Here is a 24,155-nt window from a genome sequence, read left to right on the forward strand (position 1 = left end):
AAACGTGTTTTTCAAACCTTAGTTCGAGTTGGCAGATTGCGCCCTCTTGAATTATTGTAGTATCGTATTAAATGTTATCTGAAACGCATTTCGAAAATCACCAGTGATAAGGTACGTGCTCAATAAATGTTTTTAATAAATACAAAAGTAATTAAAAATCACTACATTACTGTCAAAACAGGAAAACTCGGGGTTTATTTTAATGGGATGCACTTGCTGCTTACTATGAACGTGATAGGTGAAATGCTTACTGACAAACGTCTGATGGCAACACAAAAGTAATTAATAGCACACGTGTTGAAATATTTCTCAGGTGTATTCCACTGTGATATGGCACCATTCCATGAATTATTTACTTAGTGTGATGATTTGAAGAGTTCTGTTTGAGAACACCCAGCAAACACTGCAATTAGCAAAGTACGAGGAGCACAATTTTAGAAAGTTTTACAGACGTTTGCAGAATATGAAATGTCTGAATCTGGCTGCAAAAATGTATACAATCATCCATTTGTTTGGAACATCGATTAATGAACTCCCAATAAATCATTTGTTCGACCTTGGCATAGTGAATTTTAAGATAACTTGTTTTAAATTATATTATATATAATTTTTGTTGGCTCAGTCAGGTGGTGTCAATGAAAGTATTCAGTATGATGTGCACAAACTATGCGGACGACACGCAGATTCTCATGCCTCTCACGAGTGTATACGCCTAAGACTCACTAAAAGTGGACGCCATTTATGATACCATTCAGACTCCCCCATCCTGCATCGCCAAACTCAGCCCTGCCTTCGACATTGCTGGATACAAGATTCCCGTGTCCCCAGCTGTGAAAACCCTAGGCTTCTACCTTGATGCACGCCTTAACTTGTCTAGGCATATCAATTACATTGCTAATTCAGCAGCCTATGCCACAAAAAGGAATATATGCTGGCAAACCTTTCCTTTCCTCAGATAGCTGGCTCACCATTGCACGCGCCATTGTTGGATCCAAATTGGATTACTGCAACGCATTGCTCTATGGCACTTCCGAAAAAACCCTGAACATACAACAAATCATACAGAATAACGCTTTACGTGCCGCACTGGATTTACAAAAGCGTGACCATATCTTGGAAGGCAGAAGGGCTGTTCAATGGCTGCCCATCAGGTAAAGGATCAAATAATTTCCATCACTCATAGCTGCCTCTCTAACAATGCTCCATCCTGCCTCGCCCAGACACATGCCAACGAGGCCCTGCGTTCTCAACACAGCCACTGCCTTGTCATCCCTAAATTAAACCACAAAAGAGCAGGTGGCTCGAGCTTCCCAGTGGCCGCACCTATGCTCTGGAACAATGTCCCTACCTCTCTGTGCTGAAACATCCTAGCCATTGTTCAGAAAAGAACTCACCTGTTCAAGTAACTTCTGTAGGACTCATTTTATATCTAATGATTACCTTCCCCCTACTGTTACCTGATGCCTTTTACTCGCAACTAGCGCCTTGATGCCTTCGGCTCTGTTGCGCTGCTACAAATGTAAAATAAATAAATGTGCATGGAAGGATTTGTTAAACGTAGGTTTCTCCTCTGAAAGGCCAAAACTCTTGCAAATATTAAAATTATCTCAAGGAATTTGATATCTGCTTAGCTTTCCCTGTGCATGTTGGGAAACTGACACCTAACACAGCCTGTGTGCGAAGGAAGATACAGTTCTAGTACTGTTTAATGAGAGAAAACCTCACCAGCAGGAAAGCAATATGGGTGGTGGATGAAGTGAACAGAGTTGGAGACCTTCTGTATCAGAGCTGTAGTGAGTACCCCACACATGAAGTCCTGGGAAGTAAAGTAAATGAACAAACACAAAGATCAACTATCAAGGAGCTGACATACATACAAGTATATGATAACAGTGTCTAGTAGTGTTACCTTTCCAAGATGGCTGCCGTAAAAATACTACTGAAAGGCACTCTGCATCACAGAGCAGCTGCCTGATTCCACGCCTCCAGGTCTCGCTATGGACAACTCTAAAACCTCTGGCAGAGAGGGAGCTCGCTCAAACCAGACCGAAAAACAGGTCACAGTGGAGTGAAGCTGTCGAATTTAATAGGTAGGGGAGGGGAACAGTAGACATTTGAAGCAGAACTGGAGTTACCTGGAAAACAGATTATACATATGCTAACATGTCTACGAGTCCGTTTTTACTCAATGTCAAACATCATGAAGACCCTTTGGATAACTACTACTGAAAGCAAATATTTGTATGCATTTCCACAGCCTGTAAAGAGAGAGCGAATATATGTAGGACCAATCAACAAAATCAATAAGTTAGCAAAACATAGTTCCTAAATGTAGGGCCATGAACACGTCGCTGGGGTTTCAAGGTACTAAGCAATATAACACGTTCCTCGTGGTCGAACACCATATCTACATTTCACAAAAACCGCTCGGTTAATTTCCATGTTGAATCTGGCTGTTTCCAATTACAGTACTGAATAATAATTGTCTTCATGACAATACAGCAGCTCAGGGCCAAAGAAAGCTCGAAACGGTGGCCAAGAAGACGAACCAAGAGCCAACCTAAGTGACAACAAACATATGGTTGTTTACTGGGAATGGAATGGCATATTGTGCAGATGTTTGCGGTTTCCAGAATGTTCCAGAGGAACGAAATGCTGTGAGGAGTTGCAGTGTCCTGGTGAGATTTATGTTTGCTGCTGGAGATGGCAGGCCCCTGGCCGTGTGATAGAGGGGCCCAGCAGTGCACCGCAGAATTTCGAGATTTCTGCGGTTAGAACATATTCCTTTGGCCTCCCGGTGACATCAACAAATTAATATTGCAAGGATGTCATTTCAAGACGGAAGGACATTACTGAGGGAGGGACATAACTGAAGCTGTGAGAGCACAGCTGGTTCTCACTATGCAGCTATTCAAACTTGCTTTTTTGCATTAGCGCTGCTTCTTTTTGCTGTTGAACTGTAATGAATTGTCCCATAATCTATTCCATCTCCTTGCCATTAGCAGGCTTTCAGTGCTCACAAATAGAAGCAAGGAACTCATTTTCCAGGGCTTTAATCACATAAAGAGGAGAGGCCTAATTCTCTAAATGAAATGGGCTGTGATCACTGAAGCAGAGATTTAATATATCACGGCAAATTAGGTAGATTTTAATAAATTACTTATCTCCTTGAATACTTTACATATGCTTATGGAGGAGCCGAGCCTGTTTGCAAACAGCGAAAACGCGCTGCCTATAAAATCCTTTCAGGAAAATGACAAGTTAGTAAAAGTAAATTAAAAAATGAAATGTATTCTTTCCCAGTTCTCTGGAGACGACTCGTTGAGAGGATTGATTCACAGCTCCATTAAAAGGAAATACCAGTTAAATACTTGAATGAGATTGGTTAAAAGCTAGAAAATTAAGCTTGCATGCTTCATTTCTGTCTGCTGCTTAATCACACAAAGGAAATCCGAGTACGGCACGGTGTACCTTTGATGTCACTTTTAAAGTGCGATCAATAGGCTGACTGCGCCACTTTGCACTTCACGCTTGGCAAAATATGTTTACTTTGCTTAAATGTTTTTTCACCCTCGGTAGAAAAGCTATCCCCTGAAAGTCAAGTGTGGATGAATGTGTACACTGGAAAAAAAGGCGATTCTTTCCCGCCCCCTCCCTTTTCAACCCATCAAAAATCACAGAGATGCTTTTGGTATCTGAAGGGCAAAGTAAGTTGTGCAAAACAAGCTGCTGCTTTTGAATGCATCTTCGCCACAGCTCTTCCCATGTGTAATCGACGCATTGCATTAGGGCAAATTAATATTGGGATTTGAGGAATTGAAAAAAGTAAAGGGGAGATTAATACACTAATCTGCGTTTTTTCATATATAAATACTCAGTGCAGACAGGATTTAATGAAGCTAATGACAGACACACTACATTTAATGGGAACGATTAGCGAAAACATAACAGTACACTTTATTATCATTCCTAAAAAGCTTACGCTTTTATTAAAAATAAAACATCCGACATAAACTTATTAATGTATTCTGTCTCAGAAAATATGATAGGGCACATAATTCAATCATGCAAGCGCCGCTTCTTCAACTGCAGTCTTTCAAGGGGAGTTGGTTGGCTGTGGGGGTGAGGAAGACTGACAAATTGAGAACGGTCTATGAAATATAGCTTTTACTCTGTGCAAACGATATAATACATATATATATATATATAAATTAAATCTGAATTATAAACATGAGAAATCCTTCAGATGCCAACCACACATATGTACACCGGGGAGATGTGGCTTCTTATGGACACCACTCTCAGCCAGTTACAGTGCGTTGAAGATTGAGCTCAAGGCACTCTGGGCTTCTACTGTCACTTTGAGCTTTCCAATCACCTCGCCGCCATTTTGGGAATCAAACACTGGAGAGATAAGAAGACAACAGAGAAAGTACAGATAAGCAAATGTGGAAGCAAACAATAAGAACGCCAACCGTTGCTGTACTGATAATGGTCAGAATCATTGACTTTATTGAGCAAGTTAAATTGTGTCATTTCTACTCCTGTACAAAATGATGTGCATGTAAATCCCATGCAATCCCCTCATGCTTGATTATATAGTACAGAAAAATAATATTGGGCCATTGGGAGTGGCCTTTCGGAGTGGTCTGACCTCACCTCCTCTTTCCTGACCTCCACCACCAAGCTTCTCCTCCTCTGAAACTTCAATATTCACCTCAACTCTCCTGATGCGGCCACTGGACTATTCCGCAGCCTCTGTGACTCACTTTCCCTCACCATTCTTCCCTCCGGTCTGACCCACTCAGCCGGACACGAATTGGATGCTCTCATCTCAGTAGTCATCCCCAGCTCCAACCCTTTCACCGCACCTCTCTCCTGGTCTGACCATACTCTCCTTTCCTCTCACCTTGATCTCTTGGGTCGCCTGGCTAAGCCTCTGCGTGCACTGCTAGCCTCCTTCTCCGTCATTCGACCAATGAAGCGAGTGTCAGTGGCTGCTATTGATGCCACTTTCATTCCCCCTCCCATTCCAGCCACTGACTCTCACACGGACACTGCTCTTGCTAACCTTCACCTCTCCATCTCCAACACCCTGGACATCCTTGCCCCTGTCATGGGGATCCACATGAAGCCTGCCTCCTCTCTGTAGTGACTAGAGTACTCATAGTCCATAGTCCCCTTTCCTCCATCCTTGTGGGCATCGCCCAACATGGGGACAGTACCGGAACCTTTGGCAGCAAAAAATTGAGCTGCCCCTTTAAATTTAGTATAGCGCGCAGTGCAGCAGCCCCGTGCGTGGGGATCAACCCAACCCCTCAGGGTGCCATCATCCTGCGCCTCATGTCAGTCCACTCTTAACACACCGGACACAAATACCTAGCAATACTGAATATATTAGCCCCTGGCAACAAGTGGGGGAAGGTAGGTGGGACATATGGAGGAAAGGGGACTATGGACTACAAGTACTCTAGTCACTACAGAGATTAACTTGAATTACTCATACGTCTCGACCCCTTTCCTCCATCCTTGTGGGTGATTACACCGAACAAGACCATAGGGTGGATCTGTGACAGCCTGCCTCATCTCTAGGATGAAGCAAACAGGTTCTTCAGAACCGCCTCACCGAACTCAGCATCGCGCCTGGAGCTGGTATCCAGGGAATCGTGCTTACAGAAGGCAGAGGGTGTGGCCCAAGCAGCCGCCCTTCTGATGACATCTCTGAAACGTGACAGCTGTGGCCTTAGCTCTGATCGCATGGGCCTGAATCCCCTCAGGAACCGGTTTACCCGAGGCTGTATAGTCCTCTGAAATGGCCTGGACCATCCAGTGGGTGATAGACGTACCCCCAAAAGTGATGAACAATGCCTCATACTTCTGAAAGATTTTGTCTGAGAGAGGTAGAACTTGAGGACCCTCTTGAGGTCCAAGGCATGCAAAGCACTTTCGGCATCTGACTGCGGGTTCGGGAAGAACACCGGCAGACAGATCCCCTGATTCAAATGGAAAGGAATGACCACCTTAGGGGCAGAAAATCTGGATGGGTGTACAAGATGACCTTGCCGTTATGAAATGTGGTGAAGGACTTGCATGATGACAAAGCTTGCCGCTTGCTGACCCTGCGAGCTGAAGTGAGTGCCACCAGTAAAACAGTCTTTAGTGTAACTAGCATGATGTCCGTCAAGGTCATCAGCTTAAAAAGTATGTGCTGCAAAGCCACCAGAACCACATTAAGGTCTCATACCAGATGAGGCCTTGTACCGGAGGAAATAGCCTGGAAAACCCCTTAAGATCGACCGTAACCACTAGTTTGGCTGTTGAGAAAAGTGCTACATGGAGTTCTTGTAGGGGTTCTTGTAGGCCCCAATGGCCGGCGGATAGTGTTTTCTTGTATCGACCTGTACGCCAAACAGGTTAAGTGCGCCAAAAACGCCAGTACGTCATCGAGGGAGTAGGTGAGAAGGTCAAGCCCCTTGTCGCGAGCCCAGTGGCAAAACCATGTCAACTTACCCTTGTAGAAGGCCTCCGGGACTCCTAAATGATGTCCCAGTTATCCTTGGAGAACTGAGCCTGGTGAAGTTCCAGCTGGTCAGGAACCAGGCCGCTAGGGCCAGCCTGGCCAGATCCGGGTGCTCCACTGCCCAGCCCTGCTGTGTCAGGGAGCACCTGCTCGGATTGGGAGGTGGACTGGACCCTGGGAGCACAACTGTAGCAGATCTGAAAACCAGGCCCTTGACGGCCAGTGAGGGGCGTTCGGGATGAAGCTGCAGCCCACTGACGTCGAAACTTGCAGAGGGTCCGCTGGACCAAAGGTGGAGGAGGAAACGCATAGCACCTGCGGCAGTTCCAGCAGAGCTGAAACGCGTCCCCCAGACACACCTATCGCCGGCCCGCCCGAGAGGTGAACCGGGGGCACTTGGAATTTAGAGGAGATGCGAATAAGTCAAGATCTGGAAACCCCCATCTCTGGAACATGGCCAACAAGGAGTTGATGTGCAACTCCCACTCCCATTCCCATATTGCCACCGCCTCCATGCACAGGAAGTTAGAATGGGTGCCACCCTGCTTGCTCAGGTAAAACATTCTGGTGGAGTTGTCGGTCCAGACCAAAACCGCTGGTTCCCTGATGAGTGGCAGAAAGGCCTTGATCTTGAGTTTAAGCAGGTTTATATGCAGAAGAGACTCCACCCTGGACCATGCGCCGTGAATGGAGTAGCCCTCCAGAGTACCCCCTAGACCTAAAGCGAAGAATCTGTCGTCACCACCAGAGTCAGCTGAAGTCTTGCAAAGGGGGCTTCCACTGCCACATTGCCAACCCCAGCCACCAGTGAAGATCCAAGAGAAGGACCATGGGGGGATTGGGATTCTGTCTGACTAAGACCCCCGTCTCCTGGTCCCAATTGGCTGCCAGGCTAAGCTCGAGGTGCCTCACCTGGAGGCGGGCATGCTAAACCTTGAGCACGCTCAAAACCATCAGTCACAGAAGGTGCTGGAACCACCATGCCGGGGTGGACGAGTTGGCTCGAAAGTGGAAAGTGCCCTATCGCTTTGTGGAGGAAGAGGAGCCTCTTGGGTGTGGGGAACACACGCTGCACCGCTGTGTCCCAATACACTCCTAGGAACATCAGCTCCTGGGTGGGAATCAGCAGCGACGTCTGCCAGTTGAGGGGAAAAGCCCAGCTCATGAAGAACGTCTGACAGTCGTTGACAGGAGTGCACCGCCCCCTCAGGAGAGCTGGCCCTGACCAGCCAGTCATCCAGATTAGGATACAAGTGGTGGCCCTCCAGGTGGAGGAGACCAGTCACTGCATTCATCAGCTTTGTAAACACACGAGGTGCCGAGCTGAGGCCGTAAAGCAGCACCTTGTACTGGAAGTGGTACACCAAAATCGGAAACAGCAGACATTACCGATGCAACTGGTAGATGGGGACATGAAAGTACACATCCTTGAGGTACAGGAATTCCAGTCCCCTGCACACAGAGATTCTGCTATGTGCGCGGGAGTAATCATCTTGAAGTGTTTAAGTGGTAAAGACAGGTTGACAAAAGGACGGGCCCAGGACTACCCCCTCAGGCCAGCCTGGTTGTTCTTTGGTACCGCACAACTCCTGGAGTAGAACCGCCTGCATCTCCTGTAAAAGAGCTGGGGATCCAATATGACTAAGAGGAGAAGCGGATGGTAGAAGAAAAGGAAGACCAAGACTGAAGCCAGAGGAGACTATAGACAGGATCCAATGACACTTGAAATAATGCTTCCAGCTGTCCTGGAAGAGAGCCAACCGGCCCCTACAGGTGAGCTGTGTTCCCCGACCATCACATCACTGGTTCTTGTCATCTGAGGTGGGAGCTGAGGAGGGGGAGAGGAAAAAGCCAAGTAAAGTCCTCTACTGCTTCCTCCTGTTGTCGCTGGGCAACCTGTCAGGCCTCCATGCACCACGGTCCCGAAACCACTTAAAGCTGATAAAAGCACCGGGTTTGAAGTCAACCCTGCCCTGAGATTGCAGGAAGGATTTATGCCCTGTCTTCATCAGGTTGGCCAATGACCTGACGGTTTGTGTAGAGGTCTTCTTTGTCAACTCGTCTTCGGTGGATGAATGAAAAGGGTCAACTCCCTCAAAGGGAAGCTCCAGGATCCGCTCTTGCTCATCAGATGAACATTTAGTAGCATGCATCCACGGCATTCTTCTCATTTTGACCCCCAGGCACAGCCTTCTGCTGGCAGTGTCGATGTAGGAGACAGAAGACTCCATGAGGTCCTGAGCAACGGCCCGGGCATCCGCCCGACCGGCCTTGAAGGAGGTTTGCCTCTCCAGGGGGAGGTCAGGCAGAAACTCATTGAGCTCCCGTCACAGCTTCTGGCTAGCCGCGGCCAAAAGGGCGTCAGCATTAGCCTGTCGCAAATGCAGTCCTGAGATGGTGTAGCATCGTTTGCCCAAAGACTCCAGCACCTTGTCTCCTCCTTGGGTAGACAACTGGAGGTGTGTCCCAAAGAGGAAGAAAACGAAGACGATGGTTTAGTATAGAGCGAGGCCGCAGCCATCACTGAAGAGTGCGGATGAGAGGCCAGGAGGACTTGCTCCCCATCCGTCAGCCTGAACCTGCTGTCCAATTTCTTGTTCATCTGGACCTTGGCCCGGGGCTTCTCGTAGACCTTTTTTGCCACCTGCAGGACATCCTTCTGCAGCAGAATTCCTGAACGGCTCATGGTGTGATTGCCCAGAACCTCTCCTGGGGGGCCTCCTCGGCTGCCAGGAACTCAGCAAGGCCCTTTAGGTGGCAATGAAAGGACCTTACAGATGCAGAGGGTTTGTCGTCCTGGGTGTCGTCACCATCGCTGTCATTGTCCTCCCCCCACTTTTTTTTACAGACTGAGGAGAGTCCGGGCCCTGGGACACAGGTGCCAGTGGTGTTGCCCCTTGGTCAGGACACAAAGACAGGTCCAAACGTTGTTGAGGGGGAGGCGTTGGTGGTACAGAAGGAGGAGGAGGGATCTGGATAACCGGCAAGCCTTGGACCGGTGGAGAGACAGGCACAGGCAGCAGGAGCACCAGAGGAACAGGCAGAGTGCCCAGAGGTGGAGGCCTAGAAGGCACGACCTGTGGGATAACCTTTTTATTTTTGTTGCATTTTTAAAGCGCTCAACAAGCCCTGGGGCATCGAGGCGCTGTTACAGGAATGTCTCTTAGTTGCGTATATATAATGCGCTTAATAGCCAGAGGTTTCTAAGCACGGACTCAGGTTTCGAACCTGTATTGCTTCGTGAGGTCTTGTTTCCAAGGCGAGCACGTTGCCGTTGAGCTATCCAACCGAGGCTATGTCCTTGAGGAGCCCTGTCATCTGCAGGGAATGCATGAGGAGGAGGAAGCGCTCAAAGAAACAGCGGTCCTCGCAAGCCGCCGGGTCAAGAGAGGGCTGGCCCACTGAAGCCCTGGGCCCCTGCTCTTGATCAAAGAGCTGAGGCGTGTAGCAGTAAGGCTGCAATGGGTAGATTTATCCCTGAGGAGACCAAACATCTGCACCATAAAGTGTGCCGCCACTTCCAGAGGGAAGGGGACTAGAACCTTCTTGCATGGCCGACTATGGGCGAGAGCACGGGAAGGACCTGATCTGAATCCAAGGTGGCTGCCGGTTTAGAAAGCTCTGCCACTTGCTCATCTTCCATCTTGGGGCCTTGCTCCACACCTTGGGCGGAAGGGCGTGAAGGCCTGTGCCACGTGCTGGCTCTGCCATGGGAGGACACGCCTTGACTTAGAAACCGAAACAGAAGCGTCGACCTCGGAGCTCATTCTGGAAGGTCCTGAGCCCTTGACCCGCTGGCCGGTAGTCGAATCACTCAACTCACGACCTCGAAGGTGGCTCTAGTAGGCTGTGTGCCTTGAGTGATTGAGATGGTAGTCGTGCTGGATAGTGGCAAGGACTGATTCTCGGAGCTAGAACACAACGATTCCTTGCCCTTGGACCAATGAGGAGGACAACCTTGATCTGCCCTCCGCGGACAGCCCTGTAGACCCCCAGGACCCCTTGACTTGGGAGCCGGTAACTGAGAGCTTGGGCCTGCCAGAACCTGAATCCAAGGTACCCTGTCAGTGTAAATCCCTGGGAAGGAGTCTCCGCACTGAGGAGCCGTGCTAAAAAGAGGGCCTACCTTGTCATGATTTGGGGTCCTGGAGACAACCTCTTTAAAATGTCCTGGAGGAGAAGCGTGGAAGATATCCCTCCAATGTGACAACCGATTCTTCAATGCCCGGTGACCGAGAGCACTGCACACCGCACATTCGTCCCAGTGGTGATCGGATCCCAGGCACTCAGGACAGAGTGCATGGGGGTCAGAGGCTGGGATAGAGAGGTCACAGAATGCATATCCCATGAATCCTCCTGAAGCAGACATTGCCCAGTGTAGGCATGGCACCAAAGGGAGGTGAAGAAAATCAAAAAATTAAACGGGAGCAAGTGGAAAGTTAGAAAAGTCTCTGTGCCTAGCTGCCAGGTCTGGCACTGTCAATGCGGAAAAAGGGACTGAGGTGAGGCACCAGAGGGTGGGGTTTTGGGGGTGGTGGGAGTAGTCCTGCATGCTATAAAAAATTTAAAGGGGAAGCTCCATTTTTCACTGCCAAAGGTTGCGGTGCCATCCCCATGTTGGGGGACGTGCACAAGGATGGAAGAAATGAGATGGGAAGTATGAGTACTTCTCTCCTGAACACCTGTGAACTTTCCTTCTGTTCTCATCCTTCTCAATCTTTCCTCTGCCTTTCACACGGTCAATCATGCCACCCTTATTAATCGGCTCTGTGATACCCTCGGCATCACGGACCTGGCACTGGACTGGTTGACCTTCTTCCTCTGTGAACGACCTTCCCAGGTTCAACTGGGCCCTTTTCTCTCCTCCACCTCACTCTCCACATGCAGAGTCCCTCAGGGCTCTATCCTCTCGCCGTGGCTCTTCAACATATACCATGCCCCTCTGGCCCACTTTCTCTCCTCACTTCCAATGTTCTGCAGACGACACGCAGTTCTCCTACTGTCTCTCCTTCCCTCCTCTATCATGCCTGACTGCTATACAGGCATGGTGCGCTGCTAACAATCTCTGCCTTAATGCCAGTAAGACAGATCCTTCTCATTAGGACTCCTACTCCCTCCTTCCCTTCTACTCTCTGGCTGCCCTCCATGGGTCCCCTCCCCTCACCCGCTTATGAGGCTAAAAACCTTGGCTTCATCTTCGACTTCTCTCCTCACATCACAGACCTTGCCAAGAAGGCCCACTTTCCACTGCACCTCCTCAGAGGCATTCTCCCTTTCTTCACCTTCCCCCAGAAACTCAATGTCTCCAGAGCTCTGGTCCTCTCTAGGTTGGACTACTGCAACACTCTTCCTCAATCTGCCTTTATCCTCCCTTTGCCCCTTCAATTAATCCAGAATAGGACTGCAAGACCTATCTTTGGCCTCAAGACCAGGGTCCGCATTCTCCAGCCCTAAAATCTCCACTGGATCCCGATGGCTGTGATGATCAAGTTCAAGACCCACTGTATGATTCACAAGGCTTTCTGGAGCCTGGGACACCTCTACATCCAGCTATCTCTTCCTAATTACCTCCCTGCTAGAGCCCTTCGGTCTTCCAGCTCTAACTCTCTGCAGATCAGACACTCTTCTAAGCAGAGAGTGGGGGTAGATCTCTCTCTTCCGCAGGAGCCTCCCTCTGGAATGGCCTCACTGGACCTCTCAGGCTTGAGCCAGATCTCCTGAAGTTCTGGAAGCTTCTCAAGACCCATAGCTTCTCTTCTTCCTTCCCTCCCCAGCTAATGCCCCCCTGCTGCTCTGACTGGCTGCCTGGTCCCTTCTGAGACCGACAGGGTACCAGGCCCTCCTCGCCCAGTCTACCCCGGCTCCCTGGGCTCCTTTATTCCTTCCCCCAAACCTGCACTTGCACTTCCGGAACCCCCTACCCTGACCAGCCTGGCGAGGGGCGCTACCCTACTTAGCCTGGTCCACCCCATCCCTGCATTTAGCCTGTGGTCTTCACCCCCTGACTCCTGGCTTCCCCTGGCACCTGCCCACTTGGCCTCCCCTTAGCACTTGCCTAGCCCCAGGGGCCCTCCTCTTCCCCTTCTCCCCCCTGCACTTGTTTGCCTCCCCCACTCCTCCCTCCCACCTTAGCATCATCCCTGCCACCCCGACTGGCATCCCCCATTCTCCCCACTCCCGCACTTCTTTACTGCACTTGCACGATCCGAATGACACAAGGTCTAGTAGGACTGTTATTGCTACTTTTCTCCCCTGTTCCCCCCCCCCCCCCAACCCATTTTTGTCTTGTGGGGCCTTGAAACACCATTTGCTGTACAGGCGCTTTATAAATAGCAAAATGGGCAGGGGCACTTATACCGGCTTACAAATATCCTAAATTCATTTGCTTGGGTGAGCAGACATTTTGTGCATTCTGAATCAATGACACTGCTTCCCTAATTGAAACCTGCAGAATTCTGATACAATTCTTCTTAAACTTCTTTTAAACTGCACCTTTACAATAATGACCCACAGCACCATATTTACATGGGAAATGCGAGACATGCAAGGGTTTTCTGATTACATAAATGTCTGGTGTTACTGGGGGAATCAAAGTTGTTTGATTCATTTGTGAATGTAACTTTACGCATAATTTCCAGACGGCCATCAAGCAGCAGAATTAGGCCTAGAAGGCCTATTGCTATTCATTAAACCTATAGAGTCTTCAATATGTGAAATAATGTTTGTGTCTGAGAAATAGTGCGATTCAAGCAGGCAGGTCATTTTCGTTTTTGTGAACAAGCTAACTGTGATTGTGTAATATTGTAGTGCCTTCCCCTACACAAAGCTAAATAAAGATTGGGGACCATCTTTGATTCATTTATTTAAATAAATTAGAGTTTTGATCAAACCACCTGAATTCTGAGGAGTAACTATATACCAGGTGGCATTCTATCAGTGGTACCTGCTTAGTGAAGAAGTCATACATTAACCAAAATATAAATTACACATTACCCTTAAAACCATTCCAGTAATATTCACAGCTCTCTGCATTCAGACAGTGTAACTGCTTCGTTGCTACAAAACCTCCCCCCCTCCCCTCAACTGTCATACAATGCCCTTCTCATCCCAACCCCTTCCACGCTGCCTTTCTCCAACCGATTCTCTTCACTCTATGACCGACCTGCAATCCGCCCTCCACTTCACATTCCACACCTTACCCTGGCCATCTCGCTCCTGATCTCCTAACAGGGGAAATGCTTAAGTTTGAAAACGAACAAGTCGTGTACAAACTGTACCCTTCAGGACTATTTGAATATTCATGTGGAGGATTCAAGTAAATAATTGAATGCTGTGGCAAATGCGACTGAGCATAAAGTAAAATAGACGCATACTAGAATTACAACCCAAACAAATGTAAAACAAGTGGATGAATTAACTTACCATTCATGTTTTGTTCAATTACATCTTTTCCAGTTTGAAATATTTCTATGAGACTCACAGAGGCAAAGCCAATATCTTCACAATCCAATTCTTGCTCATCATCAGGCGGCTCACTCACGACTGTAAAGCGCACACTGAAGAGAAAGAAAATACTTTTACTTTCGATACAAAGGCCATTTCATGGAGTCGGTTTGTGATTTTGGGATGACACATTTAAAACAATAAAAGCAATGTGTCGAAAATGTAAGCTTTGTGATGGGGGCTGCTGCACACCAACCTTGGTCGGTTCTAATTAGAATGAGCAAGAACAAAACAACACTAACGTTCTAAGGTAGACACTTCATCTGTTAGCAATATTACATTTCTTGTAGATCTGGAAACTTCAATTGTATCTCATTCCAGTGGCAGTACTCCACTCATATCACACTCAAACCTCTAGTCAGAATTCATTCATGTTCAAAGGAATACCACACTGAGGTTTGGGGCTACATTATAAAGGACTAATTGTTTAGATCTCCACCCAAAAGGGCTTCCACTCAGAAATATCTATGCCACAGTTTTGCTCCACTATATAACCTGAATGTCCTCTGCTTCAAACATTTGTTAGTTACTAAGCTTTCAGTGGTTTGACCCTACATTTTGATTCTTGGCTTTCTCTTAAATCTTCTTGATGTTAATTCTATTAGGTTCAGTGGACTGTATCATGGGTGCCAGCAGCTCATGTGGGGTCAGATGTGATAGTACCGTTTGGTCCACCAATGCCTCTATAAGAGTCAGTGTTCCTTCTTCAAGCTCCTCTAACTTTACTTTCATCTCAGGTTTAAGATGAACCTACAAGTTCTTAGTCTTGGATCACACCTCAAAGTGCTCTGACTTGTGCTGCACCTTTGGAGTTCTATATCCAAGGTCAAAATTCAGAGAGATTGCTCTAAGAAGCTTTTTTCTGGCTTCTGTAAGGGCGCAGGAGGTGGAGACTGGCACACAGTTGGCACAATGGTTGATATAGAATTTTATTGGTCAAGGGAATAAAGAGAAAACCTGACTTCCCCTAACTCTAAGAGGGGTTTCCCTGCATCAACTATACTAAGGGTTCTGTCAGAATGTCTGTGTAAATCAATAGTCCACCATCCTGTGTCAAAAACCCTACTTCTGTCCCTTACTAAACTAATACTTAACTGAAGATAAAGTAGACCTTCTTGATCCAGAAGAATGACTACCTTCTTCTGGACTGGTGGTAGACGTTTATTTCCAAGTGTTGGCTTCTTCTTACAGCTAATGGCTCCGTTCCCCAGGTCAACATTGCCCATCAACACAAAAGCCAAAGTTCAAGCAGTTCACCTTGGCAGATACTTCAACCCAAAAGGCAACATGCAAGCAGTTATCCTTGGCAGACACACTGCCTATCGTCTAATAGTCTGCATCAGAACGTTTTTACAACTTTGGTTACTACGAATATGGCTCCCCTTTCTCCTAGTATCGTGATTAACAGTTCAACACAACCAGGGGGCATGACTCCCTTCCCCTTGCCTTGGTTACAAGGAGAATGACTCCCCTACTCCTGGTATCTTGACTTCAGAGTTTAACAAAACCAGGGGGAATTACTCCCTTCCCCTGGTCTCTCTCTCACTTTAGTTTCACAGTTCACCACCACCAGGGGGAATGACTCCCTTCCCCATATCTATCTGTCATCTAGTTTCAAACACACAGTTCTCAAACGTTTGGAGAGTCCACGACCCCGGCTTCTCCTCTTCTTTGATTGGACTCACTTGGCATCCCACTCTGCCAAGTACTGCAACAAGGAAGGTGACCCATGCTATTTTCAGATTTCGGGTCCCAGATCCAGATTTTTCTCACTCTTCGGTTCAGCCCACTTGGCTTACTCTTTCGCCAAGTACTGCTATGAGGAAGATGCCTCGTTTCTTGATTTGGGTCCCAGATCCCTGTCTGGTGGTCAGTGCTTTTTGGTAGGCCACTGGGTAGAGGAAGCGTTCCCCAGATGCAAGACCATCTCGCTGCTTGCCTCGCATCCCTAATGTGCCTTCTGAACTTCCCCCCTACCGGTCACTGAATCGGGTAGCATTCCGGTTCTTCCTGGGATCGGGCGTCTAAATGGCAGCAACACGTTCCTTCTCCCGTCCGCCGGCTGCTTGGGTCTGTGCTCGGCTTCTCTGCTTCACGGTCTTGACGCCGTTATCAGACCGTCCGGTCCACCTGGTCACTGCCGTGCCACTGTACTGTTCGTCGGCACTGGCGGGCAGGCTGCTTCTTGCTCGACCTCCTCTGGACTTCCACAGCAGCTCGCCTGCGTCCGCTGCTCTGCCAGGTTCTTCTCTAGATGCGATTAGAAACTTCTGGGTTTGTCGCTGGCTTTGGTTTCCTTTTTAAGGCACACGCTCCACCCTGGACCTATGTCAACACATGTAGCTGTAGTTGTCATGTCAGTCCTTATTCCTCCAACAGGCTATCTCGTCCCAATACTTGGGTGAGGCAAACCCTCAGGGCTCTCAAAGATGATCTTCGTCCCAGTACGTTTGGTTATGTCAATCTCAAATATGTTACAGAAGTACATGGGTCTACTCTCACTATAAGAGTTTGAGATAGAAGTGGGGCATAAGGACTGAAGGAGTGTATAGGGCAAGCGTGGAGGGTGGATATACCGCGTTCCCCCGAGATGTTCTCGCCTTGTGTCCAGGGGGGAGGTCTCTTCCCATTAGATCCTCCCGCTGAGTACCACCGCCAGGGGGACTATCGGGTAGCGGCCTCGCCACCCTGGCCTCATGGGAAGGGGCTCCCCCCTGGGAGAAGTGACGAAATATCAGGAAGTCCCCCTATGCTATTCCTACTTTATTGCTCCCATGTTTCTCCGTAGCCAACTTCTGGACCCGATTCCTAGTTGAATCTCCATCCTTCCGGATATTGGCCCCTCACTGTACACAATCTAATAAGGTAAGTGATGGGTACTCTGACAAATCTGAACAATTCGGCCCTTCTTCCCAGGGAAGAGATACCCATTTTGAAGCTAGGGAGGTAAGCCCGGTAAGACCCTCCCTAGGGGTCAGGGAAAGCAGGACCTCACTGAGAGGGACTCCCCTGTAGGGAACAAGGATTCCTATTCCTACAAGGAACTCGCTGTGAAGAATACTATGTCCGCATATATGGACATAAAAGAGACTGATGGGACTTCTGTTTCACATCCAACAAATACTGACATTGCTTTCCCTTGAACTCAGCAACTGACAAAAAGCAACACACCTCTTTAACATACGGCAACACAAATAAAAGGGACAAGGAACCTAGAAAGGAAGAGGAAGAATCCTATGCGGAGGCGAGCCTCGGATATACAGCCGTCCTGGAGGGGCGGAGCCCCGCTATACTGCAGACCCAGCGGTTGCATGCAAAGACACAGAGAGAGGGTAGAGACCCCGGAAGGCCGGCACTAAGAAAGGGGATCCAGCCCAGTAAGAGACAGAGACAGAAGGACCGTCTTACCTGGTGGCGTGACCACGCTGAAGTCGTGATGAGTCTGGAACTCGGGAAACTACGCCGAGGCCAGGACAGATCGGAGGAACGACTCCTCCCATTGGAATGTGAGGCCCACAGAGACTGCCAAATCAGGCAGAAGAGAAGCTGAAGGGCGAGTGGCAACATCACTACTAGAAGGCTATCCTGCAAGAGCACACCCAAAGGCATAGAAGATACCAGGGTTCCCCAAGGTGGAGGGAAGCCAAGAAAGAGAAAAAACCGACAAGGAGAGTTATGTAGCCCCAGAAACAGGAAACAGGATGGTTAGATCTTGGCAAGAAGCACATACACAAGCAGAGAGATTAAAGATACTTGAAAGTCAGAGGGACCTGGAAAGTCCTCAAGAAATAAGGGACACCGGTGTAATTATAAAGGGAAGAGAACCTGGAGGGCTCAACCAACCTCTTCAAGATAAAGAACTAGAGAGAGAAAGTGGTCAAGGTGGCGGAAAAGTAACAAGGGAAATATTCCTGCACGCAACCATCTTGAGACACTGGACTTTTATAGAGACTTACAAGTTGCTCTAAAGAGACTAACAGGCCAACTGAGAGCAATTATTTTCGGAACTATTTTGCACGAACTGAAAACTCACTCCAGAGAGTGGTTCAAAGGACAACTGGCCAGACAAAGCCTAAGCTTAGAGGCGATTGCTTGGGCTTATATTTTTCTGTTGTTCTTTCCAAAGTGGTAGGGCCAGATAGCGATTAGGTTTAGACTGAGGTCTACTTTTGATTTTGAGGCCAAGCACCCTTAGTATTAGTTTTGTAGGTAGGGAAAATCCTTAATAGCAGTAGAGGTAGGCAGGCATTTTATTTTAGTTAATAAACACCCTTGAAATGTCCTCCATGAGCGCGACAGCACCTTTCTTCCATTTCCGCTTGATGATGGTTCCCGATTACCTGTGGGCTTCAAGCAACACTTTGACCACCAATCTTGCCATGCTTGTGCCCAGGTGCAAAAGGATTTTTTTTTTTTAATTGGCTGAAATATTCCCTTAAGATGTTTTCTGATTTATCATTTCACACTCTTACTTTGGCCTTGCCTCTATCCGTTTCAGCTGTCCAATATTGTTATGTTTCTCTCTCAGAGTGTCTCATTCTTTCTCTTTTAACCAACTCTTTCTCTCAGAATTACTCTCTAACTCTGTCCTCCGATGAAGAACAGATGACGGTATCCTGCTTTATCGAGAGGAATTACTTCGAAGTAATTTACTTCTAAGTAATTCCTTCGAACAAACTCATCGGGCCTCATTACGAGGTATGCCGGTAGCCATGCCGCTATTGGCGGCATGGCTGCCGGCAAAACCGCATCCGTGTCCATGTCCTCGGAATGAGGACTTACCGGACCATTCCGAGTTCAGATGGCCCGGTAATTCCTCACTCGAGGACACGGACACGGTTCATCCCCATTCCCATTTCAGCCCCCATAGGGCTGAATGGGAGAGGGAGTAAACAACGGGCCATTACGAGATGGCCCGTTGTTTGCTCCCTCTTCCCCTCGCGGGACCCGGTATGCACGCCTGGTTTTCCCAGGCGTGCTTAACCTGTCCCACAAGGGGACCTCGTAATGTTGCGGAAGGGGTTGAATGGCGCCGCAGCCTTTTACGGCGCCGTTTAGCCCGTTCCGCCAGGGTCGTAATGAGGCCCATCGAGTTGTACAAGGGGGTGGTGATAAGGGGTTAAAAGGGGTAGGGAGGGGCTTGGGGTAGGGATACTATTATAGAGTAAGGGGGGACTTGGAATTGAAATAAAAAAGAAATTAGTAATTCCTATCAGTAAAACAACACAAAACCCAAATGACTTATCTTCCGTAATGTTCTTTCCGATGGATTCGGCCTTCTTCCTAGAGTTCTCATCTTAAATATGTCCTGTAAGAGGTAACAAGCTATTCGCATTGAAGGTAGGTTGGGAGGGCGATAGAAATCGATGGAAGGACTAATCATTCAGAAGAACAAATTACTTGCCGCTGGTAATGTTCTTTCAAATGGATGTTCCTCCCACGTATTGCTCATTTTTGATAATGTCTTTGCAGCATCAGCTGCGTCAGAGAAATTCTTCTCCTTCTGTAGACAATGCTGTTTATTGTCAACTCAATATCCCTCAACGCCCTCTTTCCGCTCTCGAGCATGCCATCACCGACTGCACGTATAGCACGCACCGGGCCCGTTACTTCAGTTCTTGTTTTATCTCTCTCTTCTAGAGCACTGAGATTCGCAAGGCCACAAGACCAGATGGTAAAGAGAGGAAGGTGTAATACACAGACATTTTACTGAGGAGCAGAATCAGAGAGGTGATGAAGAATAAGTGGGAGTCACATCCAGTCAAAAAAACATTACCAGAGGTAAGTAATTTGATCTTCGAATGGACTTTGTCCTCCCACGTATTCCTCATCTTTGATACACTCACACAGCAGTATGTGTAGGAGGTGGGAACAAGAATTAACTTATTATTAATGCTCTCTATGAAATACAGCTTTCCCAAATCCCGCTTCCTGTCCCAAAGCAGAGTCCCAGCAATAATGTTTTGAAAATGTATGCAGAGAGGACCAAGTGGCAGCAGCACAGATGTCTTGTACTGGCACGCCTCTCTGTAAAGCAGATAAGTGGTCACACCCCTAGTAGAGTGCGCCCGCAGGCCCACAGGAACGGCTTTACCGCAAAATTATAGCACTCTGAAATGTAAAGTATAATCCAGCGGGACAAGGTTTGCCTGGTCACAGCCAGTCCTAGCTTGTGACCCGTGTAAGCCACAAACTATCGGTAGTCTTGTCTAAGGTTTGCCATCCTAGAGATGTACAAAAGCACAGTCAAGATGATGCAGTCTCTCCACCTCCTTAGAAGGATGAGTTGGAGGATAGAAAGTAGTAAGGACAGTATTTTGAGCCAGATGAAATTCTGAAATGACCTTAGGTAGAAAGGTGGGATGGAGTCTCAAAACAACCTTCTGCTTGTAATAGGTGGTAAAAGGAGGCTTGCACGAAAGAGCCTGTAGTTCACTGAACCTGCGCGCCGATGTGAAAACCGTTTTGAAAGTTAACATCCTTAGAGGACATGAACGCAGCGGCTCAAAAGCTAAGTAATTGAGTATGAGGTTCAAGTCCCAAACTGGTACAATGAAAGCTACTGGAGGGAACACATTAGAGAGTCCTTTTAAAAATTGGATTTCGAAAGGGATCTTGAAATAGGATCCCTGCTCTGGAAGAAAAGGAGAGTAAAACAAATTGTAGCTCAGCTACACAAGACAAAAAACTGATTTCCATGGGTAATCCTTGTGACTCCCATCTGCTTCTTCATCCCAGTAGTTGGAATTCCAGAGTGCAAGTAAGGATTCTGGGAGTTGACGTTTTTCCAAGGGATCATGGAAAAACCATGTAGGTTTTTGTCAGGATGAAGGGATGAATGTATTGTGGTGGATGAATGGATGTTCTATTGGGTTCTTGTGATTTTGTAGATGGTTTTAATTTCCCTGGTCGTTTTCTCCTTTTTCTTAGAAAAACGGACTGGGGAATGATGGCACTCTGTTGACAATAGTCCATGACAACTGAGGGGATGACGGGTAGGGGTGTATCGGAACGGGAGGAACACCACATCTCACCCAAGGGTGTGCCTCCCATAGTCCTCAAGGACTCCCTGCTCAGGTGATCCTCCCTTGCTCGTCTGCCCCCAGGGCTGGGATCCAAGAGCCATGGACCTCCCCTGGCCACCTGAACAAAGGAGCCCCAGTACTAGCCTGGGAGAAACGCCCCCGTTTTCTCACAACTGAAAATGGCGAACCTTAGGTACTTCCTGTGCTTGTGATGAATAGGCTCATGAAAGTAAGCATCCTGAAGGTCCAAAGATAACATCCAACCCTGGAGCTGGAGGGGCTGAAGTATCTGAGAAAGAGTAACCAAGAGTAACCTCAGGAAGTCCAAAATGGCTCTCACTCCTCTGTCTTTTCTGAGGATCCAAAGGTACAGAATACCACCCTGGTTCCTTTCCGCTACAGGTACCGGCTCTATGGCACCTTTCACCACCTGGATGGAGACCTCCTGCAGAAGGAACGGATCTGTAACCTTGAAAGAGTAGCTCCCTAGTGGATGATCTGGAGGCCTTTTCAAGAAAGGTAGGCAGTAACCCTGGGCTACAGTCTGGAAGGCCCAAGCATCGTAAGTAATGCACCACCATTCTTCCCAATGCTGACTGAACCTGTCCCCACAACAGCCCTGTGGACCAAGGCCTCAGAGAGGTTTTGGGGCAGCAGTGATAGTGGCTGATGGCAAGGAGGTTGCTGCTTGGGCGGACATTGCACCACAACCTTGTTCACCTCAAGGACATCTTTTCTCGCTCTTTTGGTTTGCCTGGCCCCTTGTCCTTCTGAAGGATGTATAATAACGAAAGGGCCGACCCCTCCAACCTTGGGAAGTCTTATGGGCCTGTTGCAGCTGTCGTATTGCTGCGCTAAGTGATTTAGCTGCTACTTTAGATGTTTGGAGCTTCCCCAGACTTTGATATGCTTTGCTTCCAAACAGATGGGATCCATCAAACGGCACATTCAAAAACCTAGATTGAACATCAGACGCAAAGCCAGATTTCCGCAGCCAAGCGAATCTGCGTGACAATACTGGCTGCCATGGACCTGCTGACACTGTCGGCAGAATCAATATCACATGGCCTCATTACAATCCTTAATAATATTCTGAAAAACATCCCATTCCTCCCCTACCAGGGATATGGTCTGCAGCTATAGCTATGACATCCCATAGAGTAAAGGTAAATTTGGCCAGGGTACAAGTAGCATTAATAGAGTAGCGCCATAATACTGGCAGAGAAACCTCTTTCAGCCAAAGTGTTGAACCTCTTATCATCCCTTTCAGGTGGTATAGTCGGGTAGGCAGCAGCCGCGGATGTTGAAGTACAAGCCTGCACCAGCAAACATTTGTGAGTCGGATGTTTGGATAGAAAACCTGGATCTACACTAGATTGCTATTATTTCCTAGTGAGATTCTTGCTCACTACAGGGTTTGTATCCAGGGCTTCCCAATTCGCTATTACCCTCTTCTGTAAAGCAGAGTGGGATGGTAAAATAGGATCCTTCTGAGGACCCTTGTTCAAAATATCAGTGAAGTCATCCTGCTGGTAAACCGTAACAGGCCTTCCCCATCTCAGATACTCTGACTCCATTGATGAGTGACCAGTAAGCAGCCTCTTCATGTTTAGAGGGGTCTGATGCTGCAAAATCCACCTCAGGAGATGTATCAAGGCCACTTGCATTTTTTTAATGAATCAAACAAGTGTTCCATTCTAGACCCCTCTGAAATTAGAGCATCTGAAACATTAGGCGCTCCATACTCAAACCCACAAGGAGGAGTGTCTTGGTCATAGGTCTCTTCCTCAAAAATGGAAGACTTTGACTTTAAAAAGTCTTTCTTCGGTAACGGCTTATAAACCTTTGCAGGTTCCGTAGACGGCTTGGATGTCGAAGCACTCAACCCGTGACCCGATGGAATCACAGAGGAATGAGGTCTAGGCTGTTCCTCGACTCGAGGTTTTGAATCCACTCGAGGGGGCTAGCTGAAACCTTGGTAGACACCTTCTCAGCCTTACGAGGCGCGATGGGAGCATGGCACTTTTTTCAGTTCTTTAGAAGGGGCCTGCAAAGCCGCCGCCTCAAAGATTTTTAACATTTGAAGACGAAAAGCCTCCCACCTTAGAGGCCGACTTACTGGACAAGAAACCTTTTGCTCGGGAAAGGAGTCAGAAGACGGCGAGCTGGATCTGTGATGATTTTTCTTGGCCTTATTACGAGAAGCCGAGGCCCACGAGTGGTGGGAACCAATGAGAGACCGCAAGCGTTTCTTGGAGCACTTTCACAGTGGTGAACCTCTCCTCTAACTCCTTTCATCAGAAGATTTCCTCTTCGAAGGAGTTGTCAATGGGGATTTAAACAGGGGCCTACTGCAGCGAGTTTCCCCTTCCTCTCTTTAAGAGCCTTTCCTGTCATGGACTGACAGGAACCGCAGTCCATCGTCTTGTGCACGAGCCCAGAGGCAAAAAGCGGTGTGGGCCTGTAAGGAAATCTTGGCCCCATTGTCAATGCATTTCTGGAAACCAGTCTTGGAGTCAACATTTTGAGAATTAATCGCTGAAACTACGACAATGCACCGTATCCAAAGCAAACTATGCAGCTGAAAAACCGAACTGAAATAACAGGGGTGGTGCATGCTATATGTACAGTCGGTGACATCATGCTCAAAAACAGACATCGAGCCGACGAACAGCGCACTCTACAGAGAGAAAACATTTCCGAAGCAGATCCAAATCGAAACAACATTACAGTAGGTCATTTGCTCTTCTAGTGAATTATATACGCCCATGGCTTCTCATCTTAGAAAGCCTCCTAGAGCAGAGAAAAGCCCTGTGGATAGAGAAGAGCAGGGAACTATCACCAAACGTTGCAGCACCACTCTAGCAAAGTAGGCATCCTGATCTGATAAAGAATCCAGTAGTTGCCTTACCTCTGACACAATGTTCAACAAGACCCTTAGGCACATGTTTGCTGCCCAGAATGCAGCATTCAGAAATACAAAGGGCAATCCACCTGGATAGGGTCTGCTTGGTAACAGCCATAATAGCCCAAGCACCAGCAAAATTAACAAACAGTTGGTCATCCTTTCTGATATCCTTCATCTGAAAGACCTCTAATGATCCAGA

At 47.8% G+C, this 24,155-nt stretch overlaps 1 protein-coding gene across 1 annotated transcript in view; it reads right to left on the reverse strand.

The window, feature by feature from the left end:
• Positions 1–3,956: 3,956 nt before the first annotated feature.
• RPGRIP1L (RPGRIP1 like) overlaps positions 3,957–24,155 on the reverse strand; it is a 1,574,704-nt gene continuing 1,554,505 nt past the window's right edge. Inside the window, exons 26-27 of the mRNA XM_069639571.1 lie at positions 13,943–14,076; positions 3,957–4,404 (exon numbers count right to left, since the gene is read on the reverse strand). Of these exons, the coding sequence (XP_069495672.1) occupies positions 4,310–4,404; positions 13,943–14,076 (229 nt within the window). The 3' untranslated portion in view covers positions 3,957–4,309. The remainder of the gene's footprint in view (positions 4,405–13,942; positions 14,077–24,155) is intronic.

Source organism: Ambystoma mexicanum, chromosome 1q (genome assembly GCF_040938575.1).
Source record: "Ambystoma mexicanum isolate Mex_15411 chromosome 1q, UKY_AmexF1_1, whole genome shotgun sequence".
In the NCBI taxonomy this organism is placed as follows: Eukaryota; Metazoa; Chordata; class Amphibia; order Caudata; family Ambystomatidae; genus Ambystoma; species Ambystoma mexicanum.